The sequence below is a fragment of the Microcebus murinus genome, chromosome 4, assembly GCF_040939455.1.
Source record: "Microcebus murinus isolate Inina chromosome 4, M.murinus_Inina_mat1.0, whole genome shotgun sequence".
Taxonomy (NCBI): domain Eukaryota; kingdom Metazoa; phylum Chordata; class Mammalia; order Primates; family Cheirogaleidae; genus Microcebus; species Microcebus murinus.
This window is the reverse complement of record NC_134107.1, coordinates 104,911,183-104,932,628: the sequence shown is the minus strand read 5'-3', so window position 1 is coordinate 104,932,628 and position 21,446 is coordinate 104,911,183. Positions and strand designations below refer to the sequence as shown.

The window sequence follows — 21,446 nt, the reverse complement described above, 5'->3', positions numbered from 1 at the left end:
ACATACAATCTAAGAGAATTGAGAAGAGTATAATACTCTTATCAATCTTCTACATATAAAATCTATCAAATAACTTATTTCATTTTTTTCCTGGGGGCCTCCCTCCTAGAGCTCTCTGTCCTTTCTCATAGTGGCTGTGTGGAACTTCTTTTACCATCCCTCTGGGAATTCCCTCAATCTCTTTCTGTGTTAAAACCCCTATTTCCTAGATTCCATGTCTTCCTCTCTCTTGGTTTACTTCATTTTGGTGGAACACATACTTCAGTAGCTTTCTGAGAAGGAAATTATTTGATACTTTGCATGTATCATGTATTCTGAAAATACCTTAATTCTACACGCATATTTGTTGATAGTTTCGCTAGGTATAGAACTATAGGTTCAAAATAATTTTCAGGCCGGGCGCGGTGGCTCACGCCTGTAATCCTAGCACTTTGGGAGGCCGAGGCGGGCGGATCGCTCAAGGTCAGGAGTTCGAAACCAGCCTGAGTGAGACCCCGTCTCTACCAAAAATAGAAAGAAACTAATTGACCAACTAAAAATATATATACAAAAAATTAGCCGGGCATGGTGGCGCATGCCTGTAGTCCCAGCTACTCGGGAGGCTGAGGCAGTAGGATTGCTGAGCCCAGGAGTTTGAGGTTGCTGTGAGCCAGGCTGACGCCACGGCACTCACTCTAGCCTGGGCAACAAAGTGAGACTCTGTCTCAAAAAAAAAAAAAAAAAAAATAATTTTCACTTAAAAGTCTGAAGGCTCCACTGTTTTTTAGCTTCTAATTTTGCTTTTGAGAAATATGATAGTATAATCCATTATCTTTTATTTATGACTTTATCTTTTTTTTAGGGATGTGCTTTGAATTGGGCCTTTAAATTTCATTATACTCAGCTCACCACATACCCTTTGAATTTGGAAATATGTATCTTTCAGTCTGGGAAACTTTCTTGTCTTATTTCTTAGGTTATGTCCTCTCCTTCACTTTCTCCAGTTTACCTTTCTTCAATCCTATTATATTTATTTTCTACTTATCCTTTCTTTATATTATCCATGTTATTATTTTAACCATTCTATTGAGTTTTTCATTTTTTGCTATGAGAATTTTAATTTCCAAAAGTTTTCTCGTTTGAATTTAGCTTTTTTATGGCATCTTGTGGTGGTTTCATGGGTGAAATCTTCTCATCTTTATATTTCTATTGTACCTTTTCTCTGTTTTTCACTTTCTCCTCCATGTTGAAGGCTCTCCTCAAATGCCTGAGGATCCTTGGTGGTTCATTTGTATTTAGTAATGAGCTCCTAAAGGCTATTTGGGAGCTCTGTGTGTTTGTGGCTTGCCACAGGTAGGGCACAAGTGGCTAGTGAGATCTTTTATACTAGGCACTCCCAACTCTTAGGTTATATAGATCTTTCTCTGGGTTTAATTGCTCCAGAGAATAACTTAGCCACTAGCATTCAGGAACCTGTAGGAGAATAGACTCATTCCCCTTCTTTGTACTCCTCACTACAGCCTTCCTTTGTTCCTGGTGTCCTAAGTCCAGATGTTCTCCTATTCTATCTCTCCAGACTATTCTTCCCATTCCTGGGGGAGTTTGGAGAGGTAGTTATCTTTTTGCTTGGGGCAGAGGTGGGGATTTGGGAATTTCTAACAATGCCATTCTTAATCTCACCCCTAACTTCCATAACACATAAACCCAATTCCTGAGCCTGGCAGAGAAGGGGACATTACCAAAGAAATATCAAATGGATAGTTCCAAGAGCTGAAGACAGGCATAAGTCTTCAGATTAAAGGGCTCACTGAATGGTGAGAAACATAAATGAACAGGCATACATTACTAAACAGACCGTGTCCTGATGAAATTTCAGATCTTTAAAAACAAAGAGTAGATCCTCGACACCTCTGTCTTCTTTTTTCTCCGATATTTTACATTTCTTCATCATTAGATTCTATTCTGAAAAAATTTTTTAACTTATTCCTACAAACCTTCTACTGAATGTTTTACTGAATTTTCACTGAGGTATCATTAGCACAAAATAAAATGTACACATTTAAAGTCCATAACTTTGGGCATCTATATACACGCATGAAACCATCACCACAATGAAGACAATGAACATTATCTGGCACCTTCAAAAGTTTCCTCCTGGTCACCCTTACCTGTTCCTCTCTGATTCATTTTCCTGTCCCCAAGCAAGCACTTACCTGCTTCCTGTCACAAAGATTAGTCTGCTTTTTCTAGAAATTTACATAAATGGAATTATGTAGTGCATACACTTTATTGCCTGGCTTCTTTTACTCAGCAAAATTGAGACTCATCCAAGTTACTGCATGTATCAATGGTGCGTTCCTTTCTATTACTGAACAGTATCCCACTGTATGGTTATACAACAATTAGTTTACCTGTTTACCTGATGAGGAACATTTGGGTTATTTCCAGTTTGTGGCAACTACAAATAAGCTGCTATAAACATTCCTGTACAAGTCTTTGTACTATCATATTAACAATGAACATATGGAAATTTAAACTAAAAAAAAAAAAATCACTATTAGCAATAGTGTCAGGCTGGTACAGTGGCTCACACTTGTAATCCTAGCACTTTGGGAGGCTGAGGCAGGAGGACTGCTTGAGGCCAAGAGTTTGAGACCAGACTGAGCAAGAGTGAGACCCCCATCTCTACAAAAAATAGAAAAATTAGCTGAGCGTGGTGGTGCATGCCTGTAGTCCCAGCTACTTAGGAGGCTGAGGCAGAAGGATCACTTGAGCCCAGGAGTTTGAAGTTGCAGTGAGCTATTAAGACACCACTGCACTCTTGCCTGGGTGACAAAGCAAGACATTATCTCAAAAAAAAAAAAAAAAAAATACTGTTAAACTGGGCACTGTGGCTCATGCCTATAATCCCAGCACTTTGGGAGGCTTAAGTGGGAGGATCGCTTAAGCCCAGAATTCAAGACCAGCCTGAACAACCACAGTGAGACCCTACCTGCACAAAAAATAAAAATTTAGAAAAATCAGCCAACCATGATGGCATGCACCTGTAATCCTAGCCACTTGGGAGGCTGAGACAAGAGAATCACTTGAGCCCAGAATTGGAGGCTGCAGTGACCTATGATCACTCTACTGCACTCCACCCTGGGTGACAGTGGGAGACTCTGTCTCAAAGAAAACAAAAAATAGTGTCAAAAATATGAAATAATTGGGGGTAAATCTGACAACTGTACAGAAGCTGTATACTGAAAAATCCAAAACATTGCTGAGAGGGATTTTGAAAGACCTAAATCAATTGAGCAACATATGATGTTCATGGATTAGAACTCAATATTGTTAAAATGTCTCTTCTTCTCAAATTTATCTATAAATTCAATGCAATCTTCATCAAAATTTCAGCGGGCTGGCGGGGCGAGGTGGCTCACGCCTGTAATCCTAGCACTCTGGGAGGCCGAGGCGGGCGGATTGCTCAAGGTCAGGAGTTCAAAACCAGCCTGAGCGAGACCCCGTCTCTACCATAAAAATAGAAAGAAATTAATTGGCCAACTAATATATATATATATAAATCAGCTGGGCATGGTGGCTTGTGCCTGTAGTCCCAGCTACTCGGGAGGCTGAGGCAGGAGGATCGCTTGAGCCCAGGAGTTTGAGGTTGCTGTGAGCTAGGCTGACGCCACGGCACTCACTCTAGCCTAGGCAAGAAAGCGAGACTCTGTCTCAAAAAAAAAAAAAAAAAAATGTAACAAAATCATAATTTATTATGTTTAGATGTATTTCCAATTTATAGAGTAAGTTGACAACTATTTTCTTAGCTAATCTTCACAAGAACCCTGTGAATCACGGAAGCCTCTCTGGTGCTATCATCCATTGTACACCCAGCTCTTGGTGGCAGATCCAGGATTGGATACTGGTTTTCTGCCTCCCAGTGTGATCAGCTTCCACAAATCAGGAAGCGAGGATTCTGGGAAATGGAAAAGCAAGCAGAAGTTCCCATAGTAAGGGGGAAGGAGCTGGGAGCATGGACAGTGGACCCCGGGGGCCACCCAGGCTGCTGTGGAAACAGGCTGTGAGCAGTGGTGCCGGCTCAGCGCAGGGCCTGGGTCCTCCCTGCAGTGTGAGTTCTGTGGCTTCACTCAGCCCAGAGTGCTGTTTAATCAGTAACTGGCCTGCTTCCTTTTATAACCCTAGCTCTTGGCTCCATTTTAAGGCATAATGGAGATCATCTTGTGTGTTCTCATCATTTTATTGTTAAGGAAACTGAGGCTGAGAGAGAGGGAGGAGCCCGTCCAAGGTTAGTGAAGTCAGCAAAGCAGCAAAGCTGAGACAAGAGCCAAGCTCTTCCGACTCCTGGCCGGGCTTTCAGGCACATGCGTGGTCAGCCCCAGAGCCCGTCAGCCCCAGAGCCCAGTGCAGGGAGCGTGTGGGAGAGGAAGGAGGAAGAAGTTTCAGGAGCCCCTTCCATCCTGATCTAACTGCACACTTAACAGTCTCTCTAGGCCACAGAGCCAACCCAAGAGACAGTAAGCTTGTACCTACGTTTGCCTCTCCTATCTCTTTCTTAAAAGCAAACACATCTGCAGGTGCACATACACAACTGTGCTATGAAGCCAGGTGCCTGCACACCGCACACACAGGTACAGGCCACATAACTATTGTGCCACTTCCCACCTGCCAGCTCTAGTTAGATCCTGGCCAGGGTGTCCAGGAACATAGCACGGCTCCAGGCCACTCAGACAAGGGAGCAAGGAATGACTTCCAGGAGGGTGGATGGGAATAAAGGGCTTGGGGTATACACAGAGCAGAGATCCTGGAGGGATAAAGGGAGAACCCACTGGGCAGGTGGTAGGGACCAGATCAGATACTGCCATTCCTACCCAGCCTCCTGGAGGGAGAGGGAGTCAGGCCCAGAAATCCAGGAAGAAAAACTGTAGAAGCCCTTGAGCATGTCGCATTTTCTGTTGTTTTAAGCACACTAGTGCAAGTGTTACACATCCTCCCCAAGGCTTGTCTTAAGAAAAAAAATACTGATTTATATAAGGTCAAATAAATATATATATAAGGTCAAATAAATACATAAGGTCAAACAAAAATGTTTTATTTGATAATATATTAATATAAGAAAGATAATGCAGTCAACCTACACCCATTAAGTAAGAAACTCACAGGGACCAAAAGCTAAATGCTGAGCTAACAAACCTGTGTCTGAGTCAACCAGTGAATCCTCCCACTACGAGAAACTCTCTCCCCAGGTACACACTCATGGGCCTGTCACCGGATGCAAACTGTCCAGCACCCACAACCCACTGGCTCTGAGGACCAGCAGATCCAGAGCCGGAACTTGCCATTGGTAGCGCACAGTGTGGTCCTTGTTGGAGAACAGCAACTGGCAAGTGCCTCTGTCTACACTTCTAAATAGCAAAAACACTACTGACTATCCACAAATCCACACAAGATTCCAACCAGACAGGGAAACAACCCAAATCTTCATGCCAGACTCTCTGTTAAAGATTGTTCCTCATTTGGCTAAGGTTGGGTATGGTCTGCTGGGCATGTAGGAGGTGAACCTGGAAATCTGAAGAGGTCACTCAGTGTCCCTGGGAGTCCCTCAAAGTCCCATGAAGGGCACTCACCTGACACCAGGTAACCTGCTGCTGAAGATCAAGGTCAAGAGACAGAGGCGGTGCCGCTGGCTGGGGACACAGGTGTGCTGCTCAGACTAAGACGAGGACTAGGGTGGCTGGATGTGTGTGCCAATGATTTGTGGCAGATGCTGTTCACTTACACGTTCAGTGACTCAGTGTACCCACCCACCAGATGGGACAAATTTCAATTCCATGATGTCAGCACCACCACCAGGGTCTGAGAACCATAAACGATCCCTGCGACTGTTTAAGCAGGAATGGAAAGTACAGCCTAAGCATCTGCAATGGCTTTCCAAGGAAGGTGGCACTCTGTGGCACAGTGAAGACGCTTTCCTTTGCAAGGGGAAAGAAAGCCCACGCCAGCACAACCTCGAGGCCACACCCCGCTGGCCAGCTCTGGCTAGATCCTGGCCAAAGTCCCCAGAAAAAAAGACATGGCGCAAGGCCACCTCAGAGGACACAGTGAGGAATGACATCCCCAAAACAAACACTATATTTCTCATCCGTGCAATGCTGAACTGAGGTAGATTCCAGAGGTGACGGTGCGGAAAGGTCTCTTCATCAAGTTGTTGATTCTAAAATGGCCCGTCTTCAGCCAGGAGGGGCCCACTGAGAGGGGCTGGCTCCAGTTAGACGCCAGCCGGCCCACTGCAGGCTCCCGAGGGCGGGAACTTCACCCGAGCCCTGCACAGGGCCTAATCCAGAGAGGACACTTGATCGCTCACCAAGGAATGACGAGAAGGGAACAGAAAGCCTATGCTCAATCCCCCACCACTCTCCAACCAGGGGCAACTGATCTCTCAAGAAGCCAGATTCTTAAGAAACCCACAAGAGGCTACAGTTCCCACTGAGCACCCCCCAGCGCTTCCCAGACTTGCCTGGTCATGAAAAATAACAATAAAAATAAATTAACACAAACACAGTGCTTGTTCAGCATCCAGCCGCCCAACCCCTCTACCAGGAGATGGACGCAGTCTGTCCAGAGCAGGGGCTGGGATCTGGAGGTTTTTAACAAGTGCCCCAGGTCATTCTTAGGAACCTGAAAGTTTGAGAAACTCCGCCTACCACTTCAGGAGAGTTTCAGCTGCTCTATTTTAAGTAACCACCTGGGGACACTCCCACAATTGGTTATAAGCATCTTCCCAGAAGTCCCTGAGGCCGTCACCAGTTTCCTCCTAACATACACTGCACTCCAGCTCATGCCTAATGGTGGACTCCCTACACCCCTGACCTTCTCACCCTTGCCCTTTGACCTGTCCTCAGCTGTCCCGCCAGAAGGAGCTGCTGGAAACAGGTGGGGCTTCGGGACTGCAAGGAGGATCCAGAATTATCTGGCGATCTGTAACCCCAGCCCATAAGGGGAACAAAAAGCTGACCCACAGCCAATACTCCCACTGAAGGAAGTAAACCCAAAGCCTCCACACCTGGTCAGGGCATGAAGGAAAGTCCCCCAGGGCCCTGACTCACCGATGGGCACTTTGTCAACACACAGAAACCCAGTGGTTCTCTGCCAGCGAGCAGCCAGCTCCTGCAGGTTTCGAGCCATGTCCTGTCCCCAACTCCCAGCACTGCTCAGGGCCCTGCACACAACACAGCCATGGGACCCGGAGACATACGCACCTGCAACAAGACCCCTGGAGGGCCAAGAACAGACTGGGGAAGACCCCTTGACACTGGTCTCTTCTTTCCTCTTTGGGGGTGTGGGGCATGTAACCAGATGAGGGGTTGGGGCTGAGACCCCTGAGCCACTGGGGACAAATACTTCTCACTGTGCCTCAGTTTCCCCCTCTTAAAAGTGGGTTAATAACCCATTATGGCATCCTAAGTAGAACTGTTGCAGAGCATAATTAGCTAATACCTGCTAATGACAGGTGCCGACACACTGTCTCCCTTTGATTTTGATTTCTCCACCCACCATCCCTTCCTGCCCAAAGCCAGGCAGTTGCATTCCTCCCTCTGCTCTGGTGGAGCAGCTGGAGTTCAACTGCAAACATTAAAACAAAATGAAAAACCTTAACAGCACAAGACTCAGGTGTGGGCGTCAAAGGGCAGGCAGGAGAAGAGTTGGCAGGTCTTCCTAGGAGCCACGGCCAGCCCACAGCCATGGGCTCCCTGTCAGTCTGCCCTGACCCAAGGCACCAGCAGGGCCTGTGCTCCTGTCCCCCTTCCCTGCAGCCCCTCCCTCCACGGAGGACGCAGGACTGGCCTAAGAGGGACAGAAGAAATCTGGCCAGGTCCTCCCCACCACTGGCAGCCTACTGTGATTATCCAGCCAGACTAGGTGCTAGCCAGTGGCACCTCAAGTTTCCAGTCATTTCTAAAAATGTTTCTTAGAACAATGAAAACCTTATTTCAAATGCAATTTTATGCAGAACCTCAAAATAATAAAACAATCAACATGGAGTTCTAAGCTTGAAGCAGCAAAACCCAGAGGGCCTCTGGTCATTCCTTAAGACATTGTCCCAAAAGACTGTGATGGGGATTCAAAACCCCCAACTGAGACAGCGCCTCACCCAGGCCCAGGCAGCCATCAGAACGGTCTGCCACAGGGCCTCGGCCACCACTCCTTCCTCGGCCCCACATGGCCACAACAGACACAGCCATTATTTGGGGGCATCTTTGTGCCATGTAAGACACTTTCATTAAATATCATCTCTAATTCTTACAATGAGGTTTCAGATGAGAAGATGGGTCAAAAGACGGTAACACTGAAAACCCAGACAGCTGCAATGAGGCAGAGCTGAATTTCAGACTCGAATCTGACTCCAAAGCCAGGGCTGTTCTCTCGGGTGCTCCGCTGCTTCTCCTGGGGGAGGGGCTCGCAGCTATTACCACTCCTACCCTGCCGTGTTGCAGACAAGCAAACAGAAGCTCAGAGACATTAACCACCTTCAGGAACACTCTGCAGATCCAGCAATCCCACTCCTGGGTATTTATCCAAAGGAACTGACATTAGGATCTAGAAGAGATGTCTGCACCCCATGTTCACTTCAGCATTATTCACAGTAGCCAAGATGTGTAAATAATCTATGCGTAAATAATCAGTAAATGAATGAACAAAATGTGGCATATACGTACAATAAGAGATCTTATATTAAATGTTCTCCCATCTCAGCCTCCTGAGTAGCTGGGACTACGGGCACATGCCACCGTGCCTGGCCAACTTTTTTTTCAGAAATGAGCTCTTTTTATATTGCCCAGGCTGGTCTTGAATTCCTGGCCTCAAGCAATCCTCCCAAAGTGCTGGGATTACTGGTGTGAGCCACTGTGCCCGGCCTGGAACACTGCAAAACTCTACTACGAAACCCACTTCTTGGGCCCAAGAGACTGGTCTTATTGTACCCACCAATGTGTATGCATTCCCACCCCTTCAACACTGGTCTGGGGGCATTGGGTCCCCCCAACTCTGACCTCCCCTCCAGCCAGGGCACCCTGAGCCTGTCAGGAGGCTGGTCTCATCCTGCCCATTTAGAATAGCTGGGCCCCTCCCACCACATCCCGAACAGAGCACGCCCACCCTCGAGCACGCAGGCCAAGGCCGAGCCCCTCTAAGAACCCTCCCCGGACTACTCCATGCCACAGGACTTTCTCCCTGGGGACTCCCCTCCTTTCTGACTTGTACCATCCACTTGGCATCCATGACACCCAATGCCACGCTGGGTAGACCTCCCAATCCTGGGTGGTCAGGGTGCCCCAGTTTTGTCTTCCTACTGCTTCTGTCCCTCCCCCTTAATTGACTGACTGAACGTCTTCTTCTCCATGGCCATACTTAGGGAGCCCTCTCAGGGCAGCCTGCCCCCCAAACTCCTCCTCCAGGTGGCCTCCTCACCCTGGAAGGGGAAAGAATGCTCAGTCCACACCCCAGCGCTCTGCTGGCAGCCCCGCAAGCCCTGTGGGGTCAGATCTGGCCTGGCCACCCACTGACCTCAGGCCCCATCGAGGGAACTCCGCTTGGCCTCTTCCTCTCCTGGTCCCGCAGCAGTGCCCGCCCCCGCCCACCAGGACACAACCTCTTCTGCTAATCCCAGCAGAGATTCCATCTCTGGCTCTCTGGTTCCACTCAGTTTGTACCGGCCCATCCTTATTTGCCAAAGACCCCCTTCCCCGCCCCAGCCACCCCACCTTCCTCTGGCCCCAAGTCACCGGACTCGGAGTAGCAGCACAACCAGGCAGATCCCTGAAACTACACGGTGTCAGAGAAACGAGCGGTGCAGCCAGCACCGCGTTAACCTCTTTTCATTCATTTTCTCGACTTTTCTCACCTTCTGATATCGTGGGCCAGTGTGCTTTTCATTACTGAAATATCTATTTACCTAGTTGTAGATTCTCATGCTGTTGTGTGGGGTTTTTAAAAATTTCAAAATCTTAAGGGGGTACAAATGTTTTTGATTACATGGATCGCCTCTGTAATGCTTGAGTCACAGCTGTAAGTGTGCCCATCACCCAGACAGTGTTCACTGTCCCATGCAGTCGTAAGAAATTATACCAAGAGATCCCTCGCACACTTTGCCCAGATTCCCCCAATGGCAGTAACACCCCATGCAACTATATCATAATTCCACAACACTGATACAATCCACTGATCCTGTTCAGATTTCCCTTGTATTTGTGCTAATGTGTGTATCTGAGTATTAAGTTCCATAGATGTCCTTGCGGTGCAGACCCCCCACGCAGCATCACAGTCAAGACTGAACAGCTCGGACACAGGATCCCTGTGGGGGCTTTCATACCCACGCCCACCTCCCTCCCGACCTAACCCTTCGGCTCTGCAACCACTAATCTGCCCTCCGTTTCTAACACTGTGCCACTTCCAAAATGCTACACAAATAAATCGTACGGTATGTATGAAACCGTTGGCTTCTTTCACCGCACAAGGTTCCCTGGAGAATCATTCAAGTCGTTCCATCTATCTAGTATGTTCCCTTTTCCATGGTATGTAAGTACCACAGTTTGCTTCTGCCTCAGTGGGCCCAGGCATCTGCAGGAGTTAACAGAAAAGCCCCAGCCCTGCCTGCAGCCTGCTAGAATTGGCAAGGTTCTCAAAGGCCTCTTCCCGCCTCAGGCTCCCAGCATGTTAATGAGATACAAACCTAAGAACATTTGGGGCAAATGAGGAGCCCTGCCCCAGGGGAGGGCACCTGGAGGCCCCTGTCCAGCAGTACAAAGCAGAGTCTCTCCCGGTGGAATCACAGGACACAGGCAGGAACTGCCTTTGAACCAGATTCTCAGGGCAGGGACAGATTCTAGAGGGTATTCCACTTCCAATCCTCCCAGGGCCATTCTTTCTGGGGGAAACATAATAGTGAGTATCATTTAGTGCCAATATGAGCAGGTTCTTCTTTCCAAGAAGTGTGACCAGCAAGGCCATAACCTCTGCACCGATGAGCACTGCAACAGAACCAGGCTGAGTTCTCCAGCTCAGGGGATACTCTGGTGAGAAATACTCATGCGCTCTCTTGGTCTGCTCTTCCTCTGGCCGTATGTGCTCAATTCCTCCGACCAATCAAGCAAAATGTTTACTAAACTTCTGGCCACCTGGTTGCACCCCACCAATAATCTTTTTTTTTGGGGGGGACAGAGTCTCAGTCTTTGCCCAGGGTAGAGGTAGAGTGCCATGGCAGCCTAGCTCACCCAACCTCAAACTCCTGGGCTCAAGCCATCCTGCCTCAGCCTCCCAAGTAGCTGGGACTACAGTCATGCACCACCATGCCCGGCTCATTTTTTCTATATATTTTTAGTTGGCCAATTAATTTCTTTCTATTTATAACAGAGATGGGGGTCTCGCTCTTGCTCAGGCTGGTTTTGAACTCCTGACCTTGAGCGATCCTCCTGCCTTGGCCTCCCAGAGTGCTAGGATTACAGGCATGAGCCACCATACCTGGCCCCCACCAATAATCATATTCCCCGAAGACAAGGTTTCCAGAATTCAAGAGCATAACCCACAAGTCGCCTGGCCGGTGTGGCCTTGCACGGCCGATTGCCTGTTCCCTCCCTCAGCCTGTTTGCTCTATTTCCATTAGTTCTCCAAGAATGCATTCAAGTAGCACATGCAAACAATAAGAAGAAAATAAGAAGAAAGAATATGTTCACGTGACGAAAGCTTATGCAGTAATAAAAAATGGTTTTTCAAAAAGTAGGTAATAGCAAGGAAAAACTAAGATAGAATGTTAAATGGAAAAAAAAGCCCAAAGTATATGGTTACTCCCTGCCCTTCAAAACCCAGCTCAGGCATCTCCTCTGAGAAAGTGTCAGGAGAGACCACCTCCCCACGACACCCTCACGAGATGGGGGAGGGGAGGATGTGCCTTGGCTCCATTACATTGCAACTCCATTTGAGGGACAGCGTGTGTACACACAAACATTAGTACATGCATAGAAGACTTGTGGGAGAGTAGAGCTAAACTATTTATAGGGGTTATAAAATCGGAGGGAGAGATTTTAGAGGAGTTTCACCTTTTACTCTGTACAATTCTATATTGTTTGACTTCAAAAAAAAAGTCCTGGCCGGGCACAGTGGCTCACACCTGTAATCCTGGCACTCTGGGAGGCCAAGGTGGGCGGATCGTTTGAGCTCAGGAGTTCAAGATCAGCCTGAGCAAGAGCAAGACCCCATCTCTATAAAAAATAGAAAGAAATTAATTGGCCAACTAAAAATATATAGAAAAAATTAGCTGGGCATGGTGGCGCATGCCTGTAGTCCCAGCTACTCGGGAGGCTGAGGCAGGAGGATTGCTTGAGCCCAGGAGTTTGAGGTTGCTATGAGCTAGGCTGATGCCATGGCACTCTAGCCCCGACAACAGAGTGAGACTCTGTCTCAAAAAACAAACAAACAAAAAAAACTTCCTAACTTTTGTAATCAGAAAAAAAAATCTTTTTTTTTTTTTTTTTTTTGAGACAGAGTCTCACTTTGTTGCCCAGGCTAGAGTGAGTGCCATGGTGTCAGCCTAGCTCACAGCAACCTCAAACTCCTGGGCTCAAGCGATCCTACTGCCTCAGCCTCCCGAGTAGCTGGGACTACAGGCATGCACCACCATGCCAGGCTAATTTTTTCTATATATTTTTAGTTAGCCAATTAATTTCTTTCTATTTATAGTAGAGACGGGGTCTCGCTCTTGCTCAGGCTGGTTTCGAACTCCTGACCTCGAGCAATCCGCCCGCCTCGGCCTCCCAGAGTGCTAGGATTACAGGCATGAGCCACTGCACCCAGCCAAAATCAACTTTTTTTTAAGAAAACTTGCATAGGAAATACCAAATTGTTAAAATGCCTCTGTATGGGTATTTTTCCCCACTTTGTTTTTGAGATGGGGTCTCACTATGTTGCCCAGGCTGATTTGGAACTCCAGGGCTCAAGCGATCCTCCCACCTCAGCCTCCTGAGTGGGGTGGATTATAGGCACGACCCACCACACCTGGCATTTTTCCCCATTTTTAAATTCTTACTACTTAGCTGAGTTGGTTAAGTTTTCTTTAAATATATATATAGTAGCCTTTTATAATAATTTAAAAAGGTATAACCAAATAAAAATATGAAGGGAAAAACTTACTTTAGACTTTTTAGGCAGCCACATTATACGCCTGGGCTTCACTGGGATTGCTGTCAACTCAAAATCCTGTATCTCCGGCAGTGGCTCCTCACGCCCTGACCACAGGAGGGAGGGGGTTTCTGCATCCACTGTTGAGCGCAGTGAGCACAACACTTACTCCTGACCCAGATGGACACGTTCTGTTCATTATAGCCTATCATGGAGGCTGTCCAGATCTTTCTGACTCATAATTAAGTCATCCAAGTATCAGCCTTTCCCTCCCAGCAGGGTGTCATCTACAGAGCTGATAGGCAAGTGCTCCCAGTCCTCAGCTGAGCTGTTACTGCGTAAGAAAAGGCACAGAACCCAGGAAGCAGTGAGGAGGCACAAACCTACCAGACCTTCGATCCTCCAGCCCCCAGGCCTCTGCCGTGCCCCGCAGATGGGAGGCTGATACCCCACCTTGCCCAGGACGCAAATGGCACGCGCACAACAACAAACTAGATAAAACATACGGAGTGGAAAGAGGCATGGGAAATGGAAACGACATGATTTGTTGGCTTGGGTGGGTGAATTATTTTTTATTTTATAATTTCCACCATGACTTTAAAATCCACACGTGCAATAAATAAAGCTGTATTTGTTTAAAGCCTTGTTGAAATCATATCTCCAGGTGTGCTGCTGGTCTAGCAGTCAACTAACCTCATCAAAAGGGGAAACCAGACGAGTCTGGTGTGAGACGTTTGCTGCGCACTCCTACTGGCGCCTGGCGATCACCACTTCCTTTTTTATGTGCTCACAACACTCTGTTTAATGATGTGTTCTAGTCGTTGTCTTTGGAATAAAATTTTATAATGGCATTGTGGCTAAGATCCTAGGCTTTGAAGTCACACAGACCTAGGTTTGAATTCTTACTCTACCTCCTACTGCCTTTGGGTCATCTACACAAACCCTTTGAGCCTCAGTCTTCTCATCTCTAAACTAGGCATTTTTCCCATATAGCTATAAAGTGAGGATAAAGTGAGGTAACGAATTGAAGCGTGTGTAGAAATGACTGTCATCGGTCTCCTGCACCTTTTTACCACCCCCATCCCCGGCCTCAGCATCATCCGTGGGGGCCAAGGTGGGACAGAGGGTCCAAGATGTGGGCCAGCTGCCACCATCACGGGTCTGGAAGAAAACTCCAAGATACTGCCAAGCTCAGAAGAGGCAAATTCTGAAACTATGAGTGCCTGAGATAGAAATTTTAGCAGAGGCTTGGTGTAGAAAAGCCCTTAACAAAGAGAAAAGGGCATTCGCTGCCCCTGAGCTCTAAGCAAACCCCAAACACACTTCTCCCCACCGCCACAGTGAGAATGCTGAGGAGCCCAGGCATTCCCATTTCTACACTGCTAAATAAATGGCTTTTATAATTTAGTCCCAGGCATCTCAGAAACATGCCAAGAAGAGAAGTCTAGTTTCTTACCCAAATCAAATGAATACTTAAGCTTAGTAATCCATTCTCCCCCAAGCCCCCTGCCTGACAGCCCTGTTTTGCATGTAAGAGTCCAGGTAGATTACAGCACAGCCAGATGGACCTGGGTTCCTTCCAATCCAGATTCCAATACTGTTTTGCTGTGTGACCTTGGACAAGTTACTTGGCTTCTCTGTGTGCTCCATTTTCCTCACCTATAAAAGGGTAATAATTATAATACTACTTTTAAAATGGGGTAACACATGGTACACGCTCAATAAATGATAGTGAGCATTAGTATTAGTGACTATTTATATCCTAGACCAGCAGTCCTGAACCTTTTTGGCACTAGGAATGGGAAGACAATTTTTCAACAGACAGCGGGGGGTGGGGGTTTGGCAGAGCTCAGGCGGTGATGCCAGTGATGGGGAGCAACTGTAAATACAGATGAAGCTTCCCTCACTTGCCCACCTGCCTGCCGCCACCCACCTGCCGCTCACCTCCTGCTGTGTGGCTCAGTTCCTAACAGGCCACACAGACTGACATCAGTCTGAGCCCCAGGGGTTGGGGACCGCAGTTCAGACACTCTACTGGCCATGTACACAATTTCAGAAGCAACATTATCTTTGGGAGCAGAGCTCCCTGGGGGCTGTGTTACATTCTCCCTCCTCTTCCGAAAACAGACCTTCTCTCTTAGGAAAGACATGAGCCAAGAGCCTGGGCAGAACCACAGACCAGAGAAGGAAAAGACATCAGGGGACTCCGGGACCGCAGTGTTCTGAGTAACAGAAGCCAATGGCCAGGTGGGGGCGGGGAGCTGAGACTGGTTCTCCTTCCCAGGCCTGTGAACAGGTGACTTGGGCTTCTTACCCACAGAAGCAGCCATCAAGCTAGAGTCGTCTTCTCCCATTCCTCAGTCTTCCCATCTTCTAAATGGGAGTGGTGAACATGCAGGAGTTGCCAGGGCCCAGGCTGGGGGAAGAGTCTGTACAGCCCCTGGAGAAGGCAGGCTCTGTCCCCTCGCACCTGTGAGTCCCCACCCACACAACAATCCTAGTTCCCTGCTGCTTACCACCTCCCCTACTCTGTCCCTCAGCCACCGCACACACTCCCAGAGCATGCTCAAGACAACAAAGGAGGAAGTTCTCTAAAGCTTTATTTTCTATGGTGGGAGGGGGAGGGGATGAGAGGGAGAAAGGGCTGAGCAGCCGCACACTTTTCTTTTTTTCTTTTTCTTTTTTTTTTTGAGAAAGAGTCTCGCTTTGTTGCCCAGGCTAGAGTGAGTGCCATGGCGTCAGCCTAACTCAGCAACCTCAAACTCCTGGGCTCAAGCAATCCTGCTGCCTCAGTCTCCCAGGTAGCTGGGACTACAGGCATGCGCCACCACGCCCGGCCAATTTTTTCTATATATATTAGTTGGCCAATTAATGTCTTTCTATTTATAGTAGAGACGGGGTCATGCTCTTGCTCAGGCTGGTTTCAAACTCCTGACCTCGAGCAATCTGCCCTCCTCAGCCTCCCAGAGTGCTAGGATTACAGGCGTGAGCCACCGCGCCCGGCCGTCAGCCTCTTGGCATGTGTCCTACTGATACCGTATCAGGACCAACCTTCCTGTTGGTCTTGAGCCTTTTCCAACTCAAAAACTCAAACTGCATGACTTGAACACCACGCTGCAACTTACAACTCTCACGCAAAGTATCTTTTAATCCTTGCAACAAACCTGGAACATATATGTCATCCCCATTTTAAAGCCACAGAAACAGAGACTTAGAGGGACTGGGTAACATCTCTGAGATCATGGGGCCAGACAGCAGCAGCACCAAGCTGGGTTCTGTGTTGGACACTCCTGCCACTGTGTCACAGATGCCTCCTGCCCCAATTCACCTTCCCTCGCCGTTCCAGCCTGGGTTAGAGATCCCCCTCCTAAGTGCCCGCCCGGAGCTTATCCAGAATATAGTACTCATGGCTCAGAATTTAACTCCTTGTATCCCACACTCCACTGGGTGGTCCCGAGGGCTGGAGTGTGCGATTGGGGTCCTCCTCACTGCTATTTCCCAGCACCTGGCACATGCCTGATCCAGTGGGCACCTAGTAGATATTTGTCATATGAGTAAGTGACTGAATGAATGAGTGAATGGTTGACTAATCAGCAAAGAGATGACTCTGAGGAGCCAGAGTTGTACAGCCCAGCGCCCAGACAGCTGATTTTGACCCCACAACATCTCATTTTCCAACCCTAGTCTCCGATGCCTTCAGGATGCTGAGTCTTACCTGGGGCTATCGTAACCAGAGAAGGAACCAATAGAAGCCACAGCAGCTTCACAGTCACCAATAAATATCAACAGAGACCAGAGTGCTCATCAAGGGAGGCTTCCGGTTCTCATTAATGGCCATAACAATGGCACCTGTACACCTGCTCCATGCAGGCAGGGCTGACACAGCACCATGCACCAGGGCCCCAGAGGCCATCAGAGCACTTGATGGGAACAGTGGGGACAAGGCAGGGGCCAGCCACGTACAAGGACCACCAAACAAGGATGCAGCAGTGGAAGCTGACTCTGGGGTCCAGCATGACCTGAGCCAGGCTCAGCTGACACAGACAGCAAACCCAAGAGCAGCAGCTGCACCTCCTTTGAGGGACTGAGACGTCAACTGCAGACACTGCCAGGTGATCCCGGAGAGTGAGATTTCTGCTGAGGCTCAGGTGCGGAGGAATATGCACAGAAATGACAACGAGCTTTGGCTCCTTTCGACTGGGCCTACGGCCACACATCTAACTGGTACGTGTCTCTCAGCTTCGCTCTCAAGGCCTTAAGTTCTTTAAGGGAAACACCCCCAACTTATTGGTCTTTGGGGAACCTTCCTTCAGCCATGCCGGTCCCAGCACTAGGTACCTGTTGGTTCAGTGAAGATCAGCGGGAGAAAAGACAGAGTGAGCCACCTGAAAGAACTACAGACTCACAGGTGGCAGGAGCAGCGCAGTGGCGTGGAGGAGGGATGAGCTTCCCAGGATAGAAGGGAATGAGCAGGGGCCAAGGGGAGACAGAAGGGAGGGATCCTGGCTGACAAGAGAAGTCAGCCAGAGCGGAGCCCACAGAGGAGGGTGGGGGTGAACCCCAGCCCTTGCCAGAGAGAGAGGAGGCTGGGCTGAGGCTTCCCCAGCATCTCGGCAGGAAAGTCCCAGAAAGGGAAGTCAAGAACTAACTCCCAGGGAGGAGGAAAAAACAGCCCTGAAATAACAAACACCAAATAGCATGCTGTCTGCTGAGTAGGCAGGTGTCCGTAGAGCCCCAAGTAGGCAATTACCACGGATTCACAAACACTGCAATTACAGAAAGAAAGAAAAGGTGAATCTGCCTCACAGCAGGGCAGAGGCACAGCCAGGGACAAGGGCCAGGCTGAGAAAACAACAGTGCCAGCCCCAGCTGCTGCTTGTGGTGTGGGTAGTAGCTGTAACTGCCCCAGAATCTGGTCTTCTCCAAGTCCTAAGTCAGGATGCTGCTTGGAGGAAGCGAATCCATCTGAGATCGCACCTACGTCTAGCCTGACCACAGAGCAAGGGCAGAGGTTAAGGGACCCTGGAACGCCCAGGAGAAAGTGAGGCAGGGCATGCCCATCGTGAGCAGAGGAGCAAAGCTTCCTCCCCAACAGCCCCACTCGCTGCCTGCTCTGATCTCCTGTGCTCTGGCCTTCCAGAAACCTGGGGTCCCTGCCAGACCGAGAGGATAGAGGCCAGGCTGCTGGTCACACCTGGGCACTGCCACCTAAGTGTGTCCTTCAACAGTGATTAACAACCCATTTCCAACTCCGAACACTAAGATGTAATGTTTTTGAGATCTTTTAATAGGTCTTTCATTATTCTTTCTGCCAAAGAAGAGCTTCCTGCTTCAGTATCGTCCAAAAGGCTCAAGACACATGTTCCCACGTCCCTGCCCACACAGCTGCCTTCCCAAAGGGCTGCATCCCCTCTTGGAGAGGCCCAGGCTGCAAAGGTCCCAATTGCCTTTTAACTAGGAAGGAACAAAACAAAACAAAATTCCTGCAGAGGCCAAGAATGGCTGAGCCCTCCAAGCCCAACTTCCAAATCACCCCAACTCCAAATCACCGTCCAAATTACCCAACTCCGACCCTCGCGCCCCCGTTCCTCCCAGATGCGCACTAGTACCAGCACGAAAGTAATGGACGGACCGAGACGGAGCGCTTTTTTTCAAGCCAGAGAAAGCACGGAGGAGGCAGGAAGGGGAGAGGAGCTTTTCGGCGCCTCCAAGCCCTGGGGCCTCCCGCCTCCGTCGTGGGGGCGCGCGGCAGGTCCGGTACCAAAGGTCCGGCCAGCCCCGCCCAGCCGCCGGCGGCCCGGCACCCGCCGAACAGGAAATTCCACCTGTGCGCCCAGCGCCCGGGCCACAACGGGCACAGGAGCGGAGCCTGGCCGAGGCCGAACGAGCGAGCGCCGCGCTGCAGGGCCGGGGCGAGCGGAGCGGGGTCCTCGGCGCCCGCCCCCCGGGGTCCCGGCCCTCGCCCACCTCCTTCCGCGAGCTGTACTTGAGTCCCGCGCCGAAGTCCTCCGAGCCCACTCCGCCCTTGCGGGCGCGATCGCTCCACATGGTTCCGGCGGCGGTCGAGGGTCTCAGAGGCGCGGTCCCCGCAGACGAGCGGCTCCCATGGCCCGCGGGTCGGGGCTCGGGGCGCGGCGCGGCGGGCAGAGGTGCGCGGCAGACCCAGCGCCCGGCCGGCGGCGGTGGCGGTGGCTCTCACTCTTCCCGGCCGGCGCAGGTAGTTTCAGGGAGTGGCCTCCCCGGACCGCCCCGCCCCGCCGGCCGGCCGCGCTCGCCCGCGCGCCTTTCCCAGGCCGGCCGCCCTCGGCCACCCGCCCACCTGCCCGGAGGCTCCTCCCCGTGCGGAGGCCGCGGAGAAGGCGCCGCCGGAGGTGAGCGGCGCGGAGGTGCGCCGCCCGACTGGTGGCCACCGAGGAACTGGCAGGACAGCGGCAACCGTCCCCTCCCCCACTCTTCCGCTCCTGCGAGGGGCCCTTTCCCGGGAAGGAGACCTCCCATCGGCTCCTGGGTGCCAGGCGCCTTTTCTGTCCCTTCCCCACGCACTCTCTCTCTCCCCACTGATCTGTCACCTCAGTCACTTTGCTACAGGACTCCTCTCAATTCTGACCCAAACCAAACCAGCCCCCAACGGCCCCTGACCAGCCTCGCTGTCGGGCCGCGGCCTCCCTTTCCCCCAGCCCCGTTTTCCGGTGGCGGTGGCTGCCGCTCCGTCACGGTTGGGACGTGCTTGCTGCGGCCTTCGCTCCCTGGGCAGGTCACCAGAGGTCTGAGGTGCTCGACCGAATGTCCCCTTAGCCGTTCCCAAGGCCCTTCACCCATTTCCACCACCTGATACTGACGGATCCTTTCTTCAAATCCCCGCCTTCCCTGGATTTGGGTCCTACTTTCTGGCCCCTGATGTCGTGGTTCCTAAAGTTTTCTCTTCAGTTTCCTCGTTTTTTTCTCCATATTTTATCTCCTGGCAACACATCTCATGTTACCACTTCAGATAGGTAAACTGCCTTCCTGGCATAGACAGCACCAAGGAATGCCAATTCTGCCAGTAATTGCCTAGGAACTTCTCCATTTAGGTTCTTCCAGTATTCTAGTCAACAAATATTATTGAGCACATATTACATACTAAGCCCTGTTCTAGGTACTGGGAAACAAGAGTGAACAAAATAAAAATCCCTGCTTTGAAATCAACAAGCTCCAAACTTCCTTCTGGGACTTGCTGGGCTATTGCTGTTTTCTATATTTATAGTAGTATCGTGCTCCTAGGCTAAAATTCTGGCATTATCTTTGACTCTGCACCTTTTTTACATCCCTCATGTCCAGTTAGTCAAGGCTTTCTCTCAAGTAGCCAATGGTATAGCCCTTTCTTTCCTCCCCATTTAGAAGACCCCTATTCAAGCCCTTTGCCTGGTTTTGTGTAAGAAGCAAAAGGACCTCCTGCCTCCAGTTGGCCACCCTCTGATCTCTCCTACACATCTTCTGAAAGCACAGCTCCTTTAAAAACTTCAGTGTCTCCTGAACCAAATCTAACCTCTTTCAGCCTGGCCTCCTCCCTTGCGGCCACGCCTCCCAGCATTTTGATTTGGACCCCCTCTCTGCAGCCGGAATTCCAGACCTTTGCAGCTTCCCTGAAGTTGCTCATCCACCGGGAAGCCCTCCTCCTTCACACTTACCTCTGCATTCTGGGTCGAATCACCGCTGGCAGTTATTAGTGTTCACTGAGTGTCTCTGGCTGTTTGTCTTCTGAGTACAGACTGGACTCGCATTGCCTCCCTTTTGGAGTTAGGTATGGCCAACTGTAGCCAGAAACTGTCAAACGAGGGGATATGGGGACTTCCACATAGGAGCAAAGGGAGGCGATGCACAATTCCCACGCTCGCTTCTGAGATTTTAAACCTCTGTCACCTGTGACCCTAAGTGGCCACAATGAGCAGAAACCCCTGCTGCTGGGCACTGGATGTGAAGCATGAATGGGGAGTCAGCTTTGGGATGTTAAACCACTGAGAGTTAAGGACTGCTCATTATTGCAGTAAAACTAGCTGCAATGGTATACTATCTCCTCCCTGAGGTACTCCCTCCTTTTTTTTGAGATAGTCTCACTGTGTCGTCCAGGCTGGGGTATAGTGCCACGATCATAGCTCACTGCAGCCTCAAACTCCTAGGCTCAAGCAATCCTCCTGTCTCAGCTTCCTGAGTAGCTGGGACTACAGGCGTGCATCAGCTTACTCTATTTTCAGTAGAGATGGGGTCTCGCTCTTGCTCAGGCTGTTCTAACTCCTGCGTTCAAGCGATCCTCCCTCCTG

General features: G+C 49.8%; 1 protein-coding gene across 2 annotated transcripts in view; it reads right to left on the bottom strand.

Annotated features, from left to right (window-relative positions):
* The window catches only part of ST14 (ST14 transmembrane serine protease matriptase), a 40,174-nt gene extending 20,816 nt beyond the window's left edge, over window positions 1–19,358 (bottom strand). For both annotated transcript variants that reach the window (XM_020286773.2, XM_076002652.1), the window contains exon 1: window positions 19,117–19,358. In XM_020286773.2, the coding sequence (XP_020142362.2) occupies window positions 19,117–19,197 (81 nt within the window). In that variant the 5' untranslated portion in view covers window positions 19,198–19,358. The remainder of the gene's footprint in view (window positions 1–19,116) is intronic.
* Between the last annotated feature and the right edge of the window lie 2,088 nt (window positions 19,359–21,446).